The sequence below is a fragment of the Hippopotamus amphibius genome, chromosome 10, assembly GCF_030028045.1.
Source record: "Hippopotamus amphibius kiboko isolate mHipAmp2 chromosome 10, mHipAmp2.hap2, whole genome shotgun sequence".
In the NCBI taxonomy this organism is placed as follows: Eukaryota; Metazoa; Chordata; class Mammalia; order Artiodactyla; family Hippopotamidae; genus Hippopotamus; species Hippopotamus amphibius.
The window spans coordinates 72378709-72399293 of record NC_080195.1 but is presented as its reverse complement, the minus strand read 5'-3'; the positions used below and the strand labels follow the sequence as shown (position 1 = coordinate 72399293).

Sequence of the window (20585 nt, the reverse complement as noted above, 5' to 3'; positions counted from 1 at the left end):
TTATGCAACGAAGGTGTATTTTAAATAAGGAAAATCATTTTTAGACAAGAAAAATTCAACAATTTTCTATTTTAATATTTTATATTTTTATTACATTTTGGTGAGTTAAGTATATGGGCTTAGTTGAATATGGAATGTTAACATGCTTTAGGATTTTAAATGAGTTTAGGAAATTTCAGATAGTTTTTTATGAAATAGTCCCTCCATTCTGCAGACTGTGGCATATTTTATTGCAATGAACAATTCTGAGTTTGCATAATCTATTTTAGTGAATAATATAAGGAGTTTCCCAAAGGTTAGTGCTGATGTACATCAGGAACATATGTAAGGAAATGAGAAGATACAGAGTGCACAGGACTAGTCCGTAGAAGGCCTACCAGACATGGCAGCAGGTGTCATCTGCTTTGCCATGCAGCAGTTACTGTTTAAACACATGCCAGTCACTGGGCACGTGGGGGGCTGAGAACTAGAAAATCCAGCCCTCACCCTCACTTTCAAGAAGCCCTCTGTGTTGGTGAGGAGATGAAGTTCTGACACATCTAAGTCTTGCCTCTGCCCCCAGGTAGAAAGTACACTCCTCAAGGGTAGACTTCAGCCCTTCTTTATCTTTTTAATATAACAACATTGTGTGAATGCAACATGGCTATTTTTTAACATATGCCATAAAAGCATGCATACTCTATTATTCAGGGTTCTTTTGATTATAAATGACAGAAACTCAATGTGAACCAACTTAAGTAAAAATAAATTTTTTCATTCATAGGACGAAGAAGGTAGTTGAGCAGAACTGTATCTCAGGGTTCTGCAGGATTTTTAGTATTTCCCGAGCACTAGGTCCATTGACCTCATGTTCTCCTATTGCCAAGGTCTTCTTCTTTGCTTTATTCTTCTTTATGCTCCAGTGATCAGCATTCCACCTTAGCAATCTCAACAGAAAAATCTTCTCTCTGTGAAAATTCATACACCAATCCCTGAGAAGACTGGTTGGCTCTGTTAGGGCCCTGCCCAACTCTGAAGAAAAACCATGCCAAGGAATGGATGCTGTGATTGGTCCAGTGAGCTTTAGGTTCCAGCATGTGCATTTGAAGGTGGATGGAGCTACCTATTACCATTCACTCCTACAAATCCACCCGGCCCTAGCCCCTGGTAATCACCAATCTGTTTTCTGCCTCTATAGATTTGTCGATTCTGGACAGTGCATATAAATGGAATCATACAACACGTGGTCTTTTTGTCTGGCTTCTTTCATTTAGCACAATAATGTCAAGGTCCATCCGTATTGTAGCATGTATCAGAACTTCGTTCCTTTTTTGTGACTGAGTGGTATTCTATTGTATGGATAGGCCATGTATTTTGTTTATCTATTCGTCTGCTGATGAATATTTGGGTTGTTTCCATTTTTGTCTATTATAAATGATGCTGCTATGAATATTTGTGTACAGGTTTTTGTGTGGACATATGTTTTCTGCTGTTATCTCGGTTGTTCTTTCACTTTCTTGATGGTATCCATTGAAAATATATATTTCTTTAATTTTGAAAAGAAAAAGGTGGATGGAGCACTGTGATTGGCAGTTTCCCCATAATTACATGGAATGAGGAAGGAAGTCCCCAAAGGAAAGCCGTTGTGGTGCCAGAGATATACTATCGTATTCTTTTCTGTACATTGTTTTCAAGAGCAGTTTTATTTATTGCGGTATCCGATGGCACCAAAATATTAATATTGTGCATCATTATATTCTAGTGAGGCAGCAGGTGTAGTGGAAAGATCATGAGAGCTTTAGAGCAGGGTTTCACAACCTCAGAACTATTGTTAGGTCAAATAATTCTTTATTGGGGTGGGGGGAGGGGGCTGTCCTGTGCATTGAAGTATGTTCAACACCATCCTCAGCCTCTACCCACTAGATGCGAGTAGCACCCTCCCAGTCATGACAACCAAAACTGTCCCCAAACATTGCCCAGTCAAAGATGAGGTATAAAAATCACTCCCAATTAAAAGCCACTGCTTTAGAGCTAGAAAGATGTGGGTTGAAATCCCAGCTCTGCAATTCACTGGCCATGTAATCTTAGGCAAGTGGTTTAAGCTTTCTGAGATACTGTCTAAAATAGGGTTCAAAATACTTAACTGCAGGATTTGAGAGAATTAAAGATAATATATATAAAGTACCTGGTACATAGAAGGTATTTAATTAATTAATGGTAGTAATCATAGCTTGCAATTTCTGAATTTATTATGAGCCAAGTATTTTAGGTTATTGGCTCATTTAATCTTCAGAATAATTCTTGAAGATGGATGCTCTTTTTACTCTCATTTGTAGATAAGAACCTTTCTAGAAAGTTTAAGCAACTTACCCAAGATTACTAGCTGGTTAATGATAAAACTGAAGTTGAAGCCCCCTAGTTAGTCCTAAGTACATGCTTTTACCCTCTGAGCTATACTGTAGAAGTTTAATTTTTCAAAGGAGTCTCCATACCACACAAGCTTTACGTAATGAGGCCAAAACATCTTTAATTATGTATGCTACTGTATCACAACAGAATTGTTTTCATTGTTTCCTATTAGCAAAAAGAATGTGGATTGACTCACCATTGTTTGGAACTATAAATCTTTTCTGCAGTATTTTTTGTCTTGATGTTTAAAAATTTATAAAATGTACTATATTTATTATATTTTTAAAAAATATTTAAGACAGTAGCTTAAAATAAAATTCTAATGATCAGTATATTAGCCTATTACAAGAAACATGTCACAGGCCCATTGAAGGTGTATAGTTCCTTGCTGTTTTCTAGCATTTTTTTTTCTTTTTCTTAAGGTATTGCAGGATAATGTTTTATGTTATTTTCATCCAAGTTCAACATAATTGTTGTTTACTACATAATTGGAGTCCACTGTAATGCTGGGAGCTACACTGGCTCCAAAGATGACACCAAGGGCGCTGCAGTTCTTCCAACACTTGCACTGTGTAATGTGCTTAACTGAAGAAAATGCAAGCAAAACATGAACAGCAGGCAACATGAAACAACCAAATCCCCACAGAGCTAATATGTAGGGAAAAACCTAGCGCCACGTAAATGAGAGGCAGCTTAGCTCGAACTAATGATCTGAACGCAAGATGGAGACTTGGGTTTCGTTTGTTTTGTTTTTTCCCTGACATGATACTGTTTTAAAAAAACAAAGGGAGAGAGAGAGAGAAAGAAAGAGAAAGAGAGAAAGAGAAAGAGAGAAACTCTCCCTGAAGCAATTTGAAGCCCAAATGCCTCCTGGGTGTGGCATCGTTCAGGCATATGCTATTCAGCTAGTTCAGTTTCCCAAAAAGAGAACCACTATCAGAGAACATCTCGTTTGAGGTTTACTAGGAAACATAATGCTGCCTCAGTATTTTGTTTTGTTTTTTCTCCTTACTTTTCAAAAGCTTTTATATAATAGTGAGTTTTGCTTTAGATGGCTTTCTGAAGCTTACCTGAAGAAAAAAAATTAGAGCTCAGCTTTAGAATATATTTTATATAGATGATGTTGTTGAAAATAACCTTTTGACATTATCTGAATTGATCCCTTTTTTCAAAACTTAAGAAGGAAGAAAATAACCTTTTACCATATTTCTTGTTTGTGTTCATAATTTTATAACCTTTCTCAATTATAGGTCAGTGTTTCAGCCAAGAATGGTGGTTGTGTAGAATCCACTTACCTACGAATGCAATATAATTTTATGACTCAGAGAGTCCAGTCATTTCCAATTTTTGTCTCTGATTAGATTTTCCAAACTCTACTTTGTTATGTAATGGTCCTTGTGTAATGATCTGTGTAAGATACAGTAAATTGCTAAAGGCCCATTCCCATTATTTCAACCTTCCATATTACAGACGGAATTTTTGCACTTATTTGAATATGTTTCAACCAAAGCACTTTTCAAAATGACCTTTTTTTCTCAATTTTTCAGTCATTTCTACTATTGGTACACAGGCAAGAGCAACATTTTAATTAAATATACACTAAGTACACTAACATGATGCATGTCTGTCACAGAGGCAAGAGTAATAGGGGATATTATGAGATTCAATCAATCACCATTGTAAATAATTCAAATAGTAAAGTTTCAAGTAGAGGAAACCAATAACCAGTATGCCGCTGCCACAGTATAATTTTCAAGGGAAATTTTTTTTTCTAAATGACCACAAAGCTAGAAGATGTGTACATATCAGCAATGTTCTCATTAAAAATTAATTATACTTTCAACTTCTGTTTGGAAGAAATTTACAACCTTTTCTCTTATAATTTTTATGATTTTTTTGTTCTCTTTGAAGCATGTTTACAACGAGGGCACTTTTTTTTTCTTGTCCAATTAGGGCAAATATCTTGTTTTTATTATGTTCATCTCTAAAATGTAGAAGATGCCAGATTGTTACAGCAAAGGAAGTTCTTGTCAGATGCTAGATTCTATATCTTTTTTAACATTTATTTTTTTTATTGAAGTACAGTTGAATTACAATATTGTGTTAATTAACTGCTGTACAGCAAAGTGACTCAGTTATGTGCATATATATATATATATATATATATATACACACACACACACACATACTTTTTCATATTCTTTTCCTTTATGGTTTATCCCAGAATACTGAATATAGTTCCCTGTGCTATACAGTAGGACCTTGTTGTTTTTCCATTCTATATATATACCAGTTTGTATCTGCTAATCCCAAACTCCCAGTCCAATCCTCTCCCACCTCCCTTCCCCTTAGCAACCACCAACCAGTCTATTCTCTATGTCCCTGATTCTGTTTCTGTTTCACAGCTAGGTTCATTTGTGTCATATTTTAGATTCCACATATAAGTGATATCATATGGTATTTGTCTTTCCCTTTCTTACTTCACTTAGTATGATAATCTCTAGTTGCATCCATGTTGCTGCAAATGGCATTATTTTGTTCTTCTTTATGGCTGAGTAATTTCCATTGTATATATGTACCACATCTTCTTTATCCATTCATCTGTCAATGGACATTTAGGTTGTTTCCATGTTTTGGATATTCTGAATAGTGCTGCTATGAACATAGGGGTGCATGTATCTTTTTGAATTATAGTTTTGTCTGGATATATGCCCAGAAGTGGGATTTCTGGATCATATGGTAATTCTATTTTTAGTTTTCTGAGGAAGCTCCATACTGTTTTCTGTAGTGGCTCCACCAACTTACCATCAACAGTGTAAGGGATTTTTGTGTTCTCCACACCCTCTCCATCATTTGTTATTTGTAGACTTTTTAATGATGGTTGTTCTGACTGGCATGAGGTGGTACCTCATTGTAGTTTTGATTTGCATTTCTCTAATGATTAGTGATGTTGAGCATCTTTTCTTATGCCTATTGTCCATCTGTATTTCTTCTTTGGAGAAATGTCTCAAAGAGGATATTTTAAAATCGCTTTTTCCTTTGTACTCATAAACTATTTTTTATAGCTTTCAGATATTTTTAGTGGCTTAGGAAATATATTATTAAAGTTGCCTATTATCTTTCTGAAATTGATATGATGTACCAGTGACGAAATATCTGTTTGTTTGTTTTTTTGCCAGAGAGTGCTTGGGAAAATGAGCCTGAGTTTTAAAACATTGTCTTCTTAAAGAAATAATTATTTCAGAAAAGTAGATTTGGAATGTGTGCTTATATTTTAAAAAAAAATACTTTGTTGGAGGGAAACTGGCATAGTAATGAACATCATGGTTCCCCATTAGAACAAAAAATTTTACAATTTGTATGGAAACACAAAAGATCCCGAATAGCCAAAGCAATCTTGAGGAAGAAAAATGGAGCTGGAAGAATCAGGCTCCCTGACTTCAGATGATACTAGAAAGCTACAGTAATCAAGACAATATGATACAGGCACAAAAACAGAAATATAGAGCAATGGAATAGGATAAAAAGCCCAGAGATAAACCCCATGCATCTATGGTCACCTCATCTATGACAAAGGAGGCAAGAATATACAGTGGACAAAAGGCAATTTCTTCAATAAGTGGTGCTGGGAAAACTGTACAGCTACATATAAAAGAATGAAATTAGAACACTCCCTAACACCATATACAAAAATAAACTCAAAATGGATTAAAGACCTAAATGTAAGACTGGACAGTGTAAAACTCTTAAAGAAAAACCTAGGAGAAACACTCTGACATAAATCACAGCAAGATCTTTTTTGACCCCCTCCTAGAGTAATGAAAATAAAAACAGAAATAAACAAGTGGGACTTAATTAAACTTAAAAGCTTTTGCACAGCAAAGGAAACCATGAACAAGATGAAAAAACAACCCTCAGAATGGGAGAAAATATTTGCAAATGAAGCAACTGACTAGGGGTTAATTTCCAAAATATACAAACAGCTCATACAGCTCAATATCAAAAAAACAACCAAACCCAAAAACGGGTGGAAGACCTAAATAGACGTTTCTCCAAAGAAGACATACAGATGGCCAAGAGGCACATTAAAGGATGCTCAACATCACTAATTATTAGAGAAATGCAGATCAAAACTACAATGAGGTATCACTTCCCGCGGGTCAGAATGGTCATCATCAAAAAATCTACAAACAATAAATGCTGGAGAGGGTATGGAGAAAAGGGAACCCTCTTGCGCTGTTGGTGAGAATGTAAATTGATACAGCAAAACTGTGGAGAACAGTATGGAGTTTCCCTAAAAAAAATAAAAATAAAACTACCATATGACCCAGCAATCCTTCTACTGGGCATATACACTGAGAAAACCATAATTCAAAAAGACACATGCACCCCAATGTTCATTGCAGCACCATTTACAATAGCCAGGTCATGGAAACAACCTAAATGTCCATTAACAGATGAATAGATAAAGAAGATGTGGTACATATATACAATGGAATACTACTCAACCACAAAAAGGGACAAAATTGGGTTATTTATAAAGTGTAGTAAGTCAGAAAGAGAAAAACAAATATTGTATATTAACACATGTGGAATCTAGAAAAATGGTACAGATGAACCTGTTTGCAGGGAAGGAATAGAGATGCAGACGCAGAGGACAGAATGTGTGGATCTGGGGGTGGGAGGAAGTACAGGTGGGATGAATTGGGAGATTGGGATTGACATATACACACTACCATGCGTAAAACAGATAGCTAATGGGAACCTGCTATATAGTACAGGGAGCTCAGCTCCGTGCTCTGTGGTGACCCAGATGGGTGGGATGGGGGATGGGAGGGATGTGCAAGAGGGAGGGGATATATGTATACATATAGCTGATCCACTTTGTTGTACAGCAGAAACTAACATAATATTATAAAGCAACTATACCCCAATTGAAAAACAAAAACATCATGGTTCCTCAAATCTCCCTAGTCTTAGTTTACCAGGATATACTCTGGCCCCATCTGGAATTTTGTCTCCCTGCACCTGGAGCTCTGTGGAAAACAGTCCTTTCAAAGGAGGCCAAATGTAGATCTGGAGACTGCAGAACTCTGAGATCAAGAGATGTTACGTACCCCCCCCAAAAAAAAAAAAAAAAAAAAGTTAAATTGCTTAAAAAAAAAAAAAAAGAGAGATGTTACCAAAGGTCCTGCAGATTAAGCCTTCAGTTTTACTGACTCTAGAAACATAACTTTTTGAGCTGAAAGGTATACTCGCAAGCACTGAATCCAGTTTCCTTTTTTTGATGACGAGACAGAGATTTATCTAAGAGCAGAGTTTGTTCATGACCGCTTAGGACAACAATGCAGTTCAGGTGACTCCTTCACTAATGCTCTTTCTACCACTTAAAACCTGAAGCATAGTTGCATAGAAGGTGTTAATTATCTCAACCTCAAGAAGTGTGACTTTTGGGAATTCCTTGGTGGTCTGCTGAGGGCCAGCATTCAGTCCCTGGTTGGGAAACTAAGGTCCCACACCTGCATGGCACAGCCAAAAAAAAAAAGTGTGACTTTCAACTGTTAGGTGTAAAGATTTTCCAAAGCATAAATCATATCATCAGCAAACTTTTAACCTGTGAGAGTCCTACACTTCACATTTTCCCCCATTTTGTGCACACATTCAACAATCTGAAAGATGGTAACCTACTAAGGACAAGCACTCTCCATTTTTATAGGTCCTTGACATTCTATTGCAACTTCCAAGAAATGAGCTTGGAGAACTGTCTTACGTGTAGTGTTTTAAGAAATTTTTATCTTAAAGTTAGAAAAGAAGTCTTAGGTTTCCATGCCCTAATGATTTAAATTATAAATTAGCCTGGGAAAAAGTGTTTTCTGTCTGTATCTTATTCTTTCATCACTCTATCCCCTTTTTTTTTAATGTACACTGAATTTCATTTGGATCTTGATTGCTTTCATAAATTCTGTATGTTAAAAAATATTGGCTAAGAAAATAGGTATAATATTATAAATGTTATTTGCTTATAACCACCTCTTTCCTTTCTTTTTTTCTTTTCTTCTTTTGCCTGTGCAGACCCAACCTTTATATTGCATATCAGGAAAATATATTACCAGTGTTTTCACTATTACTGTTTTATAGATCTATAATTATAACGTAATACCTATAAGTAATCATTATCACAGAAAGTAAGAGTATACTGGGAGTCTTTGCTTCACCATCCCCCTTCAACCTGAAATTACAGGTTTTCCACAAAGCCATGATGAATATTTAGAGGGAAGATAAAAGTAAAATCATTTCACATTCCATTTACTAGTGTACATTTCAGCCCTTGCTAAAATTTTGAGACAGTTTCTTTTAAAAGAAAGTATGAATAACTAAATTCAGTGTGCTTCTCTTTGGGAGATATTTAGCAATGTTATAAAAATGTGATTCCCTGCACAGTCCAAGCAGTCCTTGTTCAACGGTATTATTCAGGGATATCTCAGTGTCTTCATATTGACTGTCTACTCCTTGTTTGCCTAGTTTAATAAAAGGTGCACATTGCCTGCTTTGATTCAGAAACTGTCAACACAATTGGAAAACTCATCAGATGCAGCAAGAGCAGAACAGTTTGCTACGTGCCCCAGCGGAGCCTTGTGTTGATTCTAGCTGCTAAAAATTGCGGTGTCAACGTCAAGGAACCAGTAAAATCTATTTAGTATAACCAGTCAGGTTTTAGGTAATAATTTCTGACAGACTCTAATTCCTTCTACCTCTGCATAGAAGTTGTCACTGCAGTCCTTTTCATATTTTTTCACTTTATTTTAATTTTCTTCTTACATTTTAAAATAAGGGTATAACCTTATATAACTCTTCTCCAAAGGATGACGGCCTGTAACTATCCTAAAACCATACTGTTAACAAAATTCTCTATAGTTAATTATCACCCCCTCATGTCTTAAAACAACAAACCTCATTTAGTCTTTTAGGCAAAGCACCCCATATGCTCCTGGCTCCCTGTCAGTCCTTGACTAGGGAATCAGAAATACCTATAAAACAGAATTTCCCACAAAAGACATGTTTATGAAGATAAAGGTTAATATACAGCTTTCATAGATCACATATATGACAATTGGAGCTTACTCTTTGACTTGACAAGGCATTGCTTTAGATGCTGGGAACATGTGGAGAAAAGAAACAGTTCAAGCTCTTGAACTCGGCTTGCCCAGCTGAGAGACTGAACGTGTTTTGTAGTGGCCAAAGCAAAGAGGAAACAGGACACAGCCAGAGGTGAGGACTCAGAGCTAGGGTCGTGGTGAGCCACTGCAGAATTTCAGATATCAAAGGAACATGATCACAGTTTCATATCAGCAGGATTGCTTCGGGTGCACTGCAGGAGATGATTGAGGGAGGAAAAGGGGAGACAAAAAGACTAGTTAGGTGGCTGTTGCAATGATCAAAATGAAAAATTAATCATTTGAAGAGAGGACTAAAACTGGAGCAGACCTAAAATATATGAAGGTGGTAGAATCAACATGCCTTAAGTTAGTTTTGAGCACTGGGAAAGGCAGAGGCCCAGGTGACTCCCTGATCTCTGACTTAAATCACGGGAAGAAGAATGGTACCCTTTTCAGAGGACAGAAATGCCAAAGCAGGAACAGGGTTAGTTTTGAACAAAAAAAAATTTCATGACACCTATGACAAATGTATGAAGTGGTATGTCCCATGATGTAGAAATCTGGAGAGAAAGGTGAGCTGGAGCTGCGAGCATGAAAGTCATGAGCAAGTAGGTGAGAGTGAAAGCATGGAGTGTGTGAATGTGTAAGAGAGGCTCAAGAGATAATGCTGGCGGAATAAGTCGAGAATGTGGCTCAGGACTCAGGACAGATTTTTCTCCACCACTGCCAGGATTCAGAGGCTACCAAGGTGAGAATGTTAGTCCATTCTTCAGGGCATTATTAGCTTTGTGATATTGACCCAATCTGTTCATCAGTTTGAGCTTCAGTTTTCTTACCTACAAAATATATATAACCACACTCACATAGGTATCTTGAGACCTGAATAAGGTAAGCTTTGGTAAAACACCTAGACCAGAAATTGACATATAATAAGCTCTCAATATTTTATATGTTACTTGAATCTGAAACCAGAAAGTTCATAGAAAATTTAACCCGTGGTCACTCCAACCCCAGAATTGCTTCTCCTCCTTTGTCTTCTATCCTCACTAGTTGACCAGGCCTAAAACCTGGAGGTCATTCTTCTCTTCTCCCTCTAATTCCATATCCAACCTACCCCAATCCTGCATTCCTGTCAAATCAGTCTATTTTTTGTATCCCATGGCCATTGCTTCCACTAAGGCCATCCTGACCTCTTGCCTGGATCACTGCAAGCCTCCTTCCTGGCCTCCCACACCCTCCAATGCACTCTTCACATTGCAGCCAGAGTGAGCTTCCAAAAGACAAATCTAGTGTTATTTACTTGCTAAAAAGCTTTTCCCCTTTGCATAAAGTCTGTGTTTATAGTATGCAAAATCATTCATGATCTCAAGAAATATAGTTTTTACTTAACCTTCCAGCCTCAAGCCTCATCATTCCTCTCTTTGAAGACTCTCTTCTAGCTGCAGAAATCTACTTTCGTTCCCTGATCAGGTCAAAGATCCTGTCTTGGACCCATTTGTCTTGTCGACCCTGCTACCGTCTACATGCAGTTTGCCTCTGTGGAGAAACCTGCCCAAGGCTGGGTTAGGTCCTCCTCTGAAAAGTTTCCATAACTCCCAGTTCTGCATGGCACTTACCATATTGACTCCTTGCCCTTCACTAGATTATACATTTCCTGAAGACAAATATTTCTCACTCATTATGTTATCCCTTATACATGGTATGCCCAACAGTACATTTTAAGTGATTAATATGTATCTGTTTGGATAAATAAATTAAAAATCCATTAGAAAGATGTGTCTTTTAACCATTTTTGTGAATCATGTTGCTTAAATCTCTTCTCTAGCTACCTTCAAAACTGAAATTTTTAGGTGTATGAACTTTGGCAAGTTAAACCTCTCTGTGTTTAAGTTCCTTTTTTATAAGCTGAGGACAACAATAGTACCTATGTCATAGTACTGCTGTGAGGATTAAAGGAGTTGACACATGTAAATCATTTAGAAATAGCACCTGAAAGTATTCAAGAGCTCTCAGTAATTGTTAGCTGTTATTATTATTGTCACTGTTGTTATTAATATTTTCCTATAAGGTGGGACCTTCATGTTTGACATCTGTCATAAACCAGGGCTCAGGACATATTTCACAAAGTCACAAGTTAAAGAACAGAGGAAGCTTTAAAGCCAGAGGTCAGCAAGAAGCAATATTGTGAGTCCCTGAGCCTCCCACTGTCCCCACAGAAAGTCATTCTGTCCCCACACATTGCTGAACACAATATGGATAAAGGTCCCAGGCAAAGGACCACACTTTCTTCTTACTCTCTCCTTACAGGGCAGTCACGAGAGCAACTTTGTCAAAAGAGAGTAAGCAGCCTGTTTGACACCAAGTTGGTTGGATTTGGGTGTCAGCTGTTTACAGGAGTTGTCTGGAAAAGTCAGCTCCCCAGCAGCTAAGGACGTTCAGATCAATGGGAAATAGTAAACCTTCTGGACAGGAGCAAGAAGCCACAGTCTTTGTAGGAAGCTGACTTTGAGTCCAGTGCCCTCTGCCTAAGAAAAGAGCAAGGTCCAATTTCACCTGGCTCATTGTCCAGCCAAACTAGAGAGAAATTACATCATTTTGAGCAATACCACTTGATGCCCCAATTTTTAATTAATATTTCCTTCTGAGGTACTTCAAATGCTGTCCTGCTTCTGCTTTGAATCCATCTTGGGTAGCTTGAGACTTCACATTTTCTGAGTCTGCCCACTATCAAGACAAATTCCGTAATTCTTCTGATAGCTTTTGTTTTGGTCAATAACATTTATTAATGTATCAGGCACCATACTAAGGGATGAGAGTACAAAATATGGGGACATAATTCTTACTTTTAAGTATGTTTAGCCTGAGAGGAAGCAGATGAAAAATTACCATACAATGTAATAGATGCAACAGTAGAAATGTGTACAGGACTCAGAAACACTCAGAAATTACTCTATTCAGCCAGAGATTACATTTTGCAAACTATGAAGTAAATATGTTTTTGATTTACCCAGAATGTAAAACTTAGGATCCAAGTAAAAACATTGAAGTCCAATTAGCAGATGCATGACAAAAGATAAAATGGTAATCTTTGGCCCTAAAATTGCCAGTTGATATAAAATTGGAGAGGAAGATGTTATCATGAGAATGAAAAGCATTTCTGGGGAATGGCCAGAGGAAAAGTTTGGAAGCTAAAAGGAACAAAGTTCAAATTTCAGCTTCACCACCTATGCTGTGTGAAGTTAGGCAAGTTTCCTAACTTCTCTGAGTCTAAATTTTCTCATTTAAGAATAGGGATAATAATAGCAACCATATTGAGTTATTTTAAACAGTAAATGAAGAAAAAATATGCAAAGCACCTAACACATGATGCTCAATAAAGGCAACTAATTTTTTTCTCAGACTATAACTCCACTTGTTATCTGCTTTATTCTATGCACCTATAATTAGGTAACTGTGATATTGACTAGAGAGCTCTCCTGGGGTGGGATTTTTAAAGTCTTTCTATAATGGCATTGTATTCTATCTTTCTTTGTCACTTTTCAAAACTGTCCATAGTAGTTTTGATGCATTACAAACATTTTTATACGCATCATGTTTTACTAAAATGTATAGCAAAATGTATTAAAATTCAAGCCTAGTTGGTAGCAAAAGTAGTCAGAAAACAGATAAGAAAAAATCCTATTTAATAATGGAATATAAAATGAACAGGAAAAAAAGCTAGTATCCTGACAGGTTAAAGTGTTTTGGTCACAAAGACACCTATGGGTTTATGAGAAATTCCCCTTTACTAAAAAAGCTAAAGCTTAGCAGTTAAGAGGTTCCTGAAGGCATATTATTGCTTCTTTTTACACTGCCTCTAGCATAAATTATAGATATTTTAGAGTCATATAAAGCAGTGTCAATTAAAAAAGAAGTTAAAATGAGATGTGTTTTTTTTTAATTATAGAAAGTGAAAATGTGTAGATGGTAGTACAATAAAGAGAGCACTGATAACATTTACACTTGCATTTTTGTATTTCTGTTGTTGGCACAGGGAAGAGGTAAGGTTGAATGGTGCCTGTCTATAAATATTAGTCTGTTTCTCAATTTTCCCACATCAAAAGTGGGGGAAATAGGACTTCCTAGGTGGCGCAGTGGTTAAGAATCCACCTGCCAATGCAGGGGACACAGGTTCGAGCCCTACTCTGGGAAGATTCCACATGCTGCAGAGCAACTAAGCCCGTGCACCACAAGGATTGAGCCTGTGCTCTAGAGCTCGTGAACCACAACTATTGAGCCCGTGTGCCACAACTATTGAAGCCCACATGCCTAGAGCCCATGCTCCACAACAAGAGAAGCCACTACAATGAGGAGCCCGTGCACCACAATGAAGAGTAGCCCCACTCACAGCAACTAGAGAAAGCCCGTGTGCAGCAACGAAGACCCAATGCAGCCAATAAATAAATTTAATTAATTAATTAATTTTTTTTAAAGTGGGGGAAATAAACCCTTTCCTTTGTCTTTCTCCCAGAGATAATGTAAGAATAGTCACATGAATACCTTTGAACACTTTATTTAAAATTAAACTACATAAATTCCAGGTCAACTTTATTGCTTAGGAAATTCCCAATGGGTAGTATATTAAACAGATAAATAGATAAATATCTTATCTTGTATGTAATTCCTAAGAAGAAAAAAAAAAAACATCATCTTGTTCTCTTGCTTAACTTTGGCTTCTTATAGAGATCCCTGTCCCCAAAGCTACACTGTCCCATAGAGTAGCCACTTGCCGCATGTGGCTGTTTAAAATTTAATGTCAATTAGCTAAAAGTAACTAAAACTAACAATTCAGTTCCTCAGTAGTACTAGCCACATTTCAAGTGCTCAATAGCCACATGTGACTATTTGCCATCCTATTGGACAGAGAGAACATTTCCGTCATCACAGAAAGTTCTCTTGGAGAGTGCTGGCCCAAAGGATACTCAGGTTGAATGTCCTATTACTCTGTGGCCTTAGGCTGGGCACTGATAACATTTCAAAGAGCAAATGACCTTAGAAGTGTTGCAGAAATCGGTCCATCGAGAAACCAAGCACCACGCTCAGAGGGTTGGAGAACTCAGATTTATTAAGCCGGCGGCCCCAGAAGAGATAATGCTCCAAAGTTCTGGGCCCCGAGCTCAGGGTGAGCTTTACTTTTATGGGGGTCAGTGCACGTGTTTATAGTTAGCATGGGTAGATTGGTTACTTGGTTTATAGAGCATGGAAGTTTCCAAACAGAAACTTACAAGAGCAGGTGCTGAACATTCCATTTTTAGCAAAACAGCTTATGGTTGCATTGGATTGCTAGGTCATCCTGTTTTTCTCGATGCAGCAAGCATATTTTACAAAAGCAGAACAAGCATGGAGTTATTTTTAGCTGAGTGCAAGTTTCTAATTTTCCTCTTCAGAAGTTCTGAGAGGACTTCATAATCACATCAGTGTGAGACTAAGGGAAAGCCAAATGTAAGTGAAGAAGAATTAGGCGATAAAGAAGAAAGAAGGAAGGATGGCTACAAAAAGAATACACACTGACATTATCAAAAAAGGATAAAAAATGATTCAGGAATTCAGTGCTTCTGCAGAAGTACGATTTTACTTAAAACATTTGTCACATGTGGTTTGTATTAAATATATCAATCTTAGACTGACTTTCTGATGTCCTAATTGGGTTTTGAGACATTCCAGCTAAATCACACAAAACCTGTTTCTGGACTTTGTGATGAAATTTAACCTCCCCATCTGTATACAAGTTTAAAAAAACATATTTTTCCTCTCAAGAGAGGTCAGCAGATGCTACAAAGATACTTGCAACTCTTGTTCACAACTTGCTATTTATCCTTGTCTGGACCACATGTACTCACAAGTCGTTTTCATGCTTACCAATATTTTGGCTTCCACTTCCTGTATAAAAGGAATTATAACTTAGCATAGGTATTATATGTCCCCAAAAGTAAGAGAATAACCTGTGTATGTTTGCATTTAGGTCATTCTGTCCATTGAAGAAGGTTACAGACTTCCGGCTCCCATGGGCTGTCCGGCATCACTACACCAGCTGATGCTCCATTGCTGGCAGAAGGAGAGAAATCACAGACCAAAATTTACTGACATTGTCAGCTTCCTTGACAAACTGATCCGCAATCCCAGTGCCCTTCACACCCTGGTAGAGGACATCCTTGTGTAAGATGCATAATGTTGATTTTTCCCCTTGGCAGTCATAATTTCTTTCAGGCTATAGACAAGACTAACAGGTAAAGAAGAGAAAGTTTGCCTTGATAACTGTCTGGTTGTCGACCTTTTTGAATATTTTGTATAAACCATATTTTATTTATCAGCTGAAAAAGCAATTTATTAACATTTTAAAAAATGATTTTTTCCCACAAGAAAACAGGTTCCCCTTTCCTTTTGCCCATATCTAATCTTTTTGAATCACTTTTTAAATATTTTTTCCTGTGTGAGTCTATGGTATTTATAATTCCTTTCTTGATTTACTGACTTTTTTCTTACCTTTATAAGTAGAGTCTGTGTGTGTGTGTGCGTGCAGCCCCTTTAATTTTCTTGTCCATTCTATGTTCTGTCCCTCTATTTGAAATGGCAAGCAAGACAGGGACAATTTGTGAATCAGCCAGGAGCAAGGATGTTTCCTGCTGATATGATCACACCAAGCTGTTGTTACTTACCATTGCTAAAACCAGGAAAAGACAGATGACAAGACAAGAAAATGAAGGCACTCATCCACCATTTTATAAAAGTCAGTAGAGTTGAGAGATCTCTCACTTCTCTCTGTAAAGCAATTATTAAGAGGGAGAGTAGAAGAAGAAAAAACAACACCATCTATGTCTGAACATATTACATTTAAAATATTATTAAGTTGAAAAGATATTTCTTTAAGCCAAATTGGACTTAAAAATAACCAAAGCATCTTCAAAGTTTACTTTCCTGACTCAGGGGATGGCCAATAGGATATACAGATGTTCAACTTTAGGTCACAAGTTCAAGTCAGTGCAGGTTTTAGTGACAATAAGGCCAAAGGCTCTTCAAGGACTACTTGAAACAGGTTCACAGCAGAGCACAGAAGAGTTCACCTCTAAATCACTCATTGGCAGCCTCAGTGACGTGAAGCCAAGCATGAAATAGCTAGAGATTAAACTATTACTCTAGCCCGTCTTCCCTAAAGCAGTCCAGCACAGGAAGCTGTAATGGCAGGGGTAGGGGTGGGGGAGCACTTTGGATTTTATCATAAAAGCCATGGGCAGCCATTGACAGATTTTAAGCAAGAGAATGGCATGATCACATTTGCATTTCTAAAAGATCACTCTAGGGCTGATTTAAGCTGAAACTGTAAAACAAGGAACAAGACTGGAAACGGGGATAGTTATATGTTTGCAGCAATCCAAGGTAGGAAAGGCCTGGGCCTAACTTATGAAATGAGAATAAGTTTGGAGTCAGGGGTAAGAAAATGGATTTATTATTAGGCAAGGAAAATGAATATGTCTCACTCGTTGACTGAACGTGGAGGGAGGAGAGAAAAGAAGCAAGATATTTGTCAGGTTTCTTTCTTAGACAAGCTGATTGATGGTATTACCACTGAGAGAGAGGAAGAAGGACAAGTTTTGGGAATAGAAATGAGACCATTTTGTGCATATTGAGTTGCAGATTCCTGTGGGGCACCTAAGTTAAGATATCCTATAGGCACTTACATTTACATGGGTTGAACTCAGTTAAAAAGATCTGGGCTAGAGATGTAGATTTGAAGATTATCAACATATTGATTGTACCTGAAGCTTTGAGCACAGTCATATAACCCATGGAGAATATAAAGAGTGCAAAGAAACAGGAAAAGAATGCAACCCGTTGGAACAGCAAGATTTAAGAAATGAATTAAAGAAGTATACCCAAAGGAGACTGAGAAAGAAAAGCCAGACAGGTAATGACGAAAGCAGGGAAGGCACAGTATCCTAGAAGCCAAAAAAGGAGACAGTTCCAAGGAGTTTAATGTCCAAGGCTTCACAAAGCTCCAGTAAGATAAAAATGAAATGTGTCCATTGGACTTAGCAATTATGTGTTTAGGTGTTCACGGTGGCCTCTGCGAGAGCATTTTCACTACGGTCGTGTAAAACGAATTCAATGGGGGAGGAGTGAATGTGAGGTCAGAGAGAAAAGCAATACAAAGTACCAAGCCTGGTATTGTTTTCTTAAGAAATCTGTCTCTGAAGAGAAAGACAAAATGTTTCTTGGGTTTTGTTTCTATATGTTTTATTGAAGAGACGAGCGTGCTTTAATATTGAGGAGAAAAAGCTGCTAGAAAGGGATCATGGAGTGAGTCTGAAATCATTAAATCTGGGCCTCTTGTGATATAGGGTTAATGGAATCCACAGCCAGTGCCCGTCAACGGAGCTCTCTGACTGTTCTATGGCTGTAGAAGCAGGCAGGTAAGAGTCTTCTTTTTGAAGAAAAGCAGATAAAACAATTTCTGCCCTGCTTTTTCAAGATAATGCATGTTCATCATATTTGGAAAATAATGATAAAGAATCTAGGATGAGAAAATACCAAAAAGTCCAAATGATCCAAAGGTGAATTCAATGTGTGGGCTGGTGACCGAGGGCCAGAAGTTAGGGTTTAACAGGGTGTGCGGTAACCCAGGGGGCAGGCCAGAGAAAGGCAGGCTCCACAGCCGGCCAGGAGCTGGGCGTTAGAGAAAGCTGTCATTTTGATTTAGTTCTAAAGTCTAACCTCTGGAGGACCAAATGGAAGTTTCTGTGACTGATTTGCTATCCTTGTTTCTGACAAAGACACGTGTGCTACTGACATTGCCCTTAATACACTCCTGTTTGGGAAACAAAAGGAACCAGAGTTCTGCGGGTGTCATGCCTACACCTTCATCAGCATTCCTGTTTTCAAAGCAGCCTGAGTGGGTTCCCCTTGCCTACCCCTCACCCGCAGTGCCACCCACCTCCCCTGATCCCAGAGCACTGAGACTGTTCAGGGAAAGGAGATGCGCTACATGGAAGGCCGACATTGTTAACTACAGAGTGCCTGGGTTGTTTTATGCTTACAAAACCGTGACGCTGCCCCTCCATCCCCCAAATTCCAAAGCCCAGTCGCCTGTCCCAGAGTGATGTTGGACTAAGGAGTGATGTTGGACTAATCTACGTGATGGAGCGTAGAGCTGCCGTCTTCCCTCCCATGTCTCTCTCAAGCAGGTAAAGGAGTCTAGGCGTGTCATCCACAGCAGCTCTTATGAAGCTCTCCTGGATGCTCCTTTTCTCTGCTATCCCCAAACTCCCAAGGTTCTCTCACACTGCTCTACTGACATAACTCTCTCACCCACTAGGTCCCCATAGTTTTCATTCCACTCTAATTGCTTTTTTCCTCAAGAATTCACCTGAGAAGCTTTTATCTGTTCTCTTGACAGAGTCGTAAGAGGGGAAGAAATTAAGGTGACAAAATGGGAGGAGGAAGGCTGAGAAACCCACAGCTTAATAATGTTATACTAGCATATTGGAAATTTTATAAACCTTATATCTGTAATTTTTCTTTCAAAAGACAGAATACCCAATTAGAAAAAAAAAATGTTGGTCAGAGAAGGCTTTTATTATTTGGAACAGCCTCTCCAAATAATGCTGACATTCTTGTGCCTGACACACTCCCACGGGAGTATTCAGGGCTCTGTGAAGTTCCCAGCCTTCTTGCTTTCTTTCCTACTCAAGAAAGTATGTGGATATATAAGTGATTGCAGTGATATTATAAGTACAACCTTAAATTCAATTGATTGTAAAAAATAATTTGTGAAAGTACCTTAGGCAGTCATCCTTTCATGAATGAGTTTCAAACTACCTTCATATGCATTCGCAGTACAATGATCCTTTATAACCTCCTTTCAAAGAAATATCTGTAGCTGTCACATGATGCACAGCCCCTGGGAAGAAGGCCCAGCTTGAGGCCAAGGCTACATGGAGCAGTGCCTGGCCATGCCCTTTGAAACACCTTTTCTCCCTTTCCCCTGACTATCAGGATCAATTTCAGAGCTACGCCCAACGCCAAGGCAAGCATACTGCCGTGGAATCCAGAGTCACATCTGGGGCCCAGGCGTTTAATAGCACAAAGTGGATGGATGACTATATGACTGTCTCTTCACCCAGCCCTACCTTCCCCACCCCACCCACATTGTCCTACACACTCACCCTCCAACTTCTGAACCCCCAGCCCCTGTTTCCTCCATACACCACAGCCTACTGAGTGCACTGGGTTGAAGTCAGCTGGCCAGTGCCTTTTGGACGATGCTGCAGTGTAGTAGGAAAATAACTCCTCCAGTCCCTGCTCCAGATCCCCAGTATGTCACTGATAAGAAATTTTACAAATTGCTCCTTGACAACAACAGCTAAAAGGTAGCACTCAGAAATGGGCAACAATTGACCAAATGGACCAGTCCATGACAGAAATCATATTCCACCCAGGCCAAGGCACATAGGAATATTCTCACTACCTGCTGGGCCATAGTTAAGAATCTTATATTTTAGCTCTTAGGAACTGGAACCACCACGTTCCTTCGTATGTATAAATCTATAAATCAACTGTTGAAATTTCAAGCACTTGGCTTCCAGTAAATGTGAGTCATAAAGGTAGGGAATAGCTCAAACCAGTGTCATCTGCTTTAGAGAACTGCCCGTAAACATTACAAGGCTAAATGGTACTACCTCCCTCCATCCAATTAATAAAGCACCTGTAATGCTATCTTCTGAGGGCAATAGCTTTCAACACTGTGATATAAATGTTTCCATCCATTTTGAAAACATCTTGCTAAGTGCTGCCTAGGTTGGCCATAATCAGCACTTACTGAATTGTTTCTCTCTGTAAACCAAGCCCTGGACAACTTGTTGGGTTTAATTTTTGTAACTGCAACTTTTAATGTTGTTTTTCATGACAGAGGAATAACTGGCTGGCCAAAACCAATGTTGTAACTGAGTGGTAAGCAAAGTTTTGTGGAAGGAAGACAGAATATTAAATATTAATCAGGAAGTGTGA

General features: G+C 38.2%; 1 protein-coding gene across 11 annotated transcripts in view; it reads left to right on the top strand.

The window, feature by feature from the left end:
• The window catches only part of EPHA6 (EPH receptor A6), an 868712-nt gene that overhangs the window by 825546 nt on the left and 22581 nt on the right, over positions 1 to 20585 (top strand). For 9 of the 11 annotated variants that reach the window (XR_009047653.1, XR_009047652.1, XM_057696163.1 and 6 more), the window contains 2 exons: positions 15547 to 15740; positions 17921 to 17992. Coding sequence is in view for 9 of the 11 variants with exons in the window: in XM_057696163.1 (XP_057552146.1) it covers positions 15547 to 15740; positions 17921 to 17992 (266 nt within the window). In the remaining 2 variants the exon portion in view is untranslated. The remainder of the gene's footprint in view (positions 1 to 15546; positions 15741 to 17920; positions 17993 to 20585) is intronic. The other 2 variants (XM_057696160.1, XM_057696159.1) reach the window with 1 other exon arrangement.